Source organism: Notothenia coriiceps, unplaced genomic scaffold (genome assembly GCF_000735185.1).
Source record: "Notothenia coriiceps isolate Sejong01 unplaced genomic scaffold, NC01 NC01_scaffold00026415, whole genome shotgun sequence".
Classification (NCBI taxonomy): Eukaryota; Metazoa; Chordata; class Actinopteri; order Perciformes; family Nototheniidae; genus Notothenia; species Notothenia coriiceps.
Window position 1 is genome coordinate 1 of NW_011359116.1, and position 4,687 is coordinate 4,687.

Genomic DNA, 4,687 nt, shown 5'->3' on the forward strand with positions numbered 1-4,687 from the left:
GGTGGGGATTGGCTACTGGCTGACCAGCTTATTTCAGTACGGACGAACATTGCCACACCGTGTTGCTTGCTGTAGATGGACCCAGCGAGATGGAACCCAGGGATCTTGAGGATGTTGTCTGATGTGCAGTGTGTCTCTTAGAGTTTGGCGGTTGTTAGGCCCTCGACATTGAGTTGAAGCACTGACAGGCCTCGGTTTTCGACGGACGGGATAACTGCCCGTCCGCCAGTCCTAAGCCTGCCAACTTGACGTTTGGTTGGCGACATTAGTTTCACAAGTTGGTCTTGCACCATTTCTTGTTATTTGCAGAGGAAGCCACGTGGAGGCTGTCATCTTCGCCTCCTAGCTCATTAGTGGCCTGACTGGCCCTCCTAATTTGGTCCTTAATGACCCCATGATGTGATTATGTATATCTTAAAACCTTTAACAGCTATATTTAGATGTTCACAAATATCTACATTTATGTATAAATACATGTGTAGCAGATAGACAAACATAATTAATAGATTATCTCATTAATACCTATTTTATATATTTTTTTAAAGTTTACTAAACCACCGTTTAGTTGACAAAATTATTTGGGTTGAAAGTTATACTGTTGTGTCTCAAACGGATAGACTAGGTTATTAATTTATTTGCCTAATAGTTGCTTAAAATGCTACAATAACATTTGAAATTAGCTTTTAATCTGCCATGTACGGTAATGTCTCTCAGCCACCGTAGTGTCGTCTCAGGTGGGCGTGTCGTGTAGGGGGCGTGTCGTGTAGTATTGTGTACTTGCCGCGGCCGGAGGTAGACCATATTGGCCCTAGAATCTATCTATGGTATGGCCTGCCCCTACAATTTATTATTCAAATATAGCCTGATAGGTCCACTTTAACATAATGCATTCCATATGTTTCACAGCACACAGTAGGAAACACCTTTCTTTATAGGTGCAACTTCACTAGATACCAAAGCAAATTCCTTGCTTGATTCTGATTCAAATGTCTTATACTTACGTTTAATTTCTAATATTTATTTAAGTTTACCTACTGCTTTGTTTTTCTATTAGATGCGTTTTATGCAATGACTAGCCTACAAGACTACTAACAAGTTACCAAAAATGGGTACCACTTTACAATAAGACTACCCTTATAAATGATTCATAAAGGGTTTACTATTAGGTTATGAATCAGTTTTTAAACACTTTATTAATCATTAAGAATCAGTTCTAACATAGTTTTCATACATCAACACAGGCTCACTATTTGGCAAGAGGACTAAGCCTTATGTTGGCTACTTAGCGAGAATCAACTCAGTGAATAACAGATACCAAGGATGCTGGCTGATGAAGAAGTAAGCTAAGTAGCCATAAGGCTTAGCAGTAGCCTACAGATAAATGTGGGCTCACTATTTGGCAAGCAACCGGTCACAGTTGCCCTGCTTATCTCTTATAAAAGCTTATTAAGGATTTATAAAGTGTTCACAACCTAATTAATAAATGAATTACAAAGTATTCGTAAACCCTTTATAAAGGTATTCTTATTGTAAAGTGTTACCCAAAAATGTAAGAAATAAAAAACGCGTTCTTCGAATGATGCATAAACATGCCCACTCTACGCCGACCAGCAGAGGGCAGCATATCACAAAGGTAACATAAACTAACAGCAGAAGAAGAAATGCGGAAGTGCGCACGGTGTAAACAATCGAGTCATGGAAATAGGAATGAACCCCCCCAATTGAAAGTATTAAATGGATTTAAAAGTAACATTTCTTCTGATTAAGAATAGTGTAATGTCGCAGGTGATATTTTAAATTAACATAGTGTGGGCTGGTGCGTGTGTCCGCCATGCCGTATCTGGGTAGTGAGGACACGGAGCGGGAGCTGAGGAGGGCTCTGTGTAACCCCCACATCCAGTCCGACCCGCTGCGATACCGGAACACCGTGCTCAAGGTCCTCCGGTAGGTGACGGTCCTCAGCGCTTTGTGACCAGTTCTTTTATAAGGGTTCCCCGCAGAAAATATCCTGTCGAACCCGTCTGAAACTGGGGCCCTTTTGTATTGTGATGGCGGTCTAGTCTAGCTGTTACGGTAGTGGTTCTTGGAACAGGCAACAAGAAAGAAACAACCATGTTTTCAGCAAAACTGTCTGACACCTGACATGCATGTTGTTCATATGACCGGCAGCAATATTATCACGTCATACATATATATTCAATTGTTCATTTACATATTCACCATAATGGTACAGAGAAAACACTATTACTTTCAATAAAAAAATATATATTGAAATTGTCATAAATAAACTTCAATTAAATAATAAATGAAAAGGATACGTTATTCTTTGAAGAATTCACCTTAGGGTTTGAAAGATTTTTTTAAATCTTATATTTTGTGTTTATAAGTTTGAAGATGCTTATATATTATCTTAATTCACAGACACATCCTTTTCAATTGTGTTAACTTTTGTATCATTATACTTATATTTGTAAAACATACTATATATATATCAATAATAAATAAAATGTAATAATAATGACATTTTTTACATTACATTTTGACAATGATTTGTTTTACACAAACTATAATCTTTCATTCCAGTCCAAATTACAAATCCTAATAATCGTTTTTTTTAGAATTGCAATGAATTTCTACTCCAAATGTTTCTGACTTTGAATCTTGAAGAAGTTTCAATGTACATATAATTACTGCAAAACACATGGTTACATATTGACACTGTCCTCATATTTGACCTGCCACACATTCCTTTAAGAGGTTGGCCAACCTTTTCAATTGAATCCTTACTATGTATGTAGACCTTGACTATCAAAATGTGAGGTTATTTACTGAACCGGTTTGCAGGGAAATCATGGCCAACTTCCCTTTACGGTTAACAATACAAAAGCTATACAACTTTAAAGGGTACATGGTTATAGTCAAGTCCAGCTTCAAAAGGATTCCATTAAGGTTTTTCGATAACCTTATAAAAATGTATATGAGATTAATAAACATTATAGGTGCTATAACATACATTATTGTTGTTTTATTTCACATTGTCAAACTGTTGCTAAGTTATTTAAGGTGTTTGATATTCCCTTTAGTTTCCTCCAAAACCTGTAAGATAAAAGTCGAAGTATGTTGTTTAAAAGATTGTAGAAATGTGAGGAAATGGTTTAATTCATGTATTTTATATTCTGTCCCCTGTGTATGTTAATAGGGAGGACACAAACGTGTTTTCTTTCTTTTAAAGACTCCAATGTCACACTGTAAACTTGTTTGTTTACAGACTCCCAGAGTAAACTGTTGTCCTCGGAATCAGAATTCCTTTACATGGCTAACTTTCCGTTATTACAACAGCACAAGTACAGTGCAGATAAAGTAAAGAGAATAGCCTTGCATATAAATCAAATCTTATTTGGCACACATTATTAATAATAAAAGCACAATAAGTCAAACAAATAACAAAGTACACCATGGTGAAAAAGTAACAGTATATATATTTTTTTAAAGTGACCATATCAAAGTGGTAGCTGCTACTGTTTACAGATTGTAAGTAAATTGAAAGAAAAACAAAGAGTAAATTGCACATCAGGTGTATTCCAGTCTATGTGTGTGTGGTGGTCTACCAGGCGCCGTGGTGGTTGTAGAGCCTGACTGCTGCAGGAAGGAAGAACCTGGAAGTAAGGGTCACTGCCTCTTATTATATTTTAACATCTCTCTCCCCCTCTCGCTCCCTCCCCCCTCAGGGCGATGTCTCAGGGTGTGGATGTGTCCGGCCTGTTCAGTGAGATGGTGAAAGCGTGTGCCACTGCTGACATCGTCCAGAAGAAACTGGTCTACGTGTTCCTGTGTTCCTACGCCGCTCTAAACCCTGAGCTGTCTCTGCTGGTCATCAACACGCTGAGGAAGGACTGCCAGGACCCCAACCCCATGGTGCGCAGCCTGGCTCTCAGGAACATGACCAACCTCCGGTGAGCTGCTGCACACAGGGACCGCAAACCCTCTCACGGGCTGCAGGACTGACGTGTGTGTGTGTGTGTGTGTGTGTGTGTGTGTGTGTGTGTGTGTGTGTGTGTGTGTGTGTGTGTGTGTGTGTGTGTGTGTGTGTGTGTGTGTGTGTGTGTGTGTGTGTGTGTGTGTGTGTGTGTGTGTGTGTGTGTGTGTGTGTGTGTGTGTGTGTGTGCCCGCGCCCGCGCCCGCCCAGGTTGCCCAGTCTGGTGGAGTATGTGGAGCAGCCTCTGACTGCAGGCCTAAGGGACAGAGCGGCCTGTGTTCGACGCGTGGCTGTTCTTGGCTGGGCCAAAATACACAACCTCCAACCCAACTCTGAGACAGGTGGGGGGGACTCTTACTTTCTTTCTTTCCTAACTTTTAAACAGTATAGCAAGACAGAATAATGGCACAACAGTCTGTCTTTTAGATAGACCTTTATTGAAATGTAGATGTTGAAGCAACAGCAGGATTACAATTTAAATACAATACAGGACAGGACAGGTAAGAGTTCACACAAGGATAAATAGGAATAAAGAATGTAAAAAACAGTATATAATAAAATATCAACAATAGAATTATGTTTACATATACAAATATAAATACTTTTCTATATCAATATACATATAGAAACATGTCTGTATGCAAGTCCAAAAAAGGTACATATTAGGGGTGCACCGAATGGGAAATTCTTGGCCGAAACCGATACCGAAAA

The 4,687-nt window shown here is 39.2% G+C and overlaps 1 protein-coding gene across 1 annotated transcript; it reads left to right on the forward strand.

The window, feature by feature from the left end:
• Positions 1-1,673: 1,673 nt before the first annotated feature.
• On the forward strand, positions 1,674-4,360 carry LOC104956829 (AP-4 complex subunit beta-1-like; the record flags this gene model as incomplete). Its single annotated transcript, XM_010784379.1, has 3 exons — positions 1,674-1,944; positions 3,729-3,953; positions 4,187-4,360. Coding segments are annotated over exons 1-3 (512 nt in total), but the record flags the coding sequence as incomplete, so codon positions are not given.
• Between the last annotated feature and the right edge of the window lie 327 nt (positions 4,361-4,687).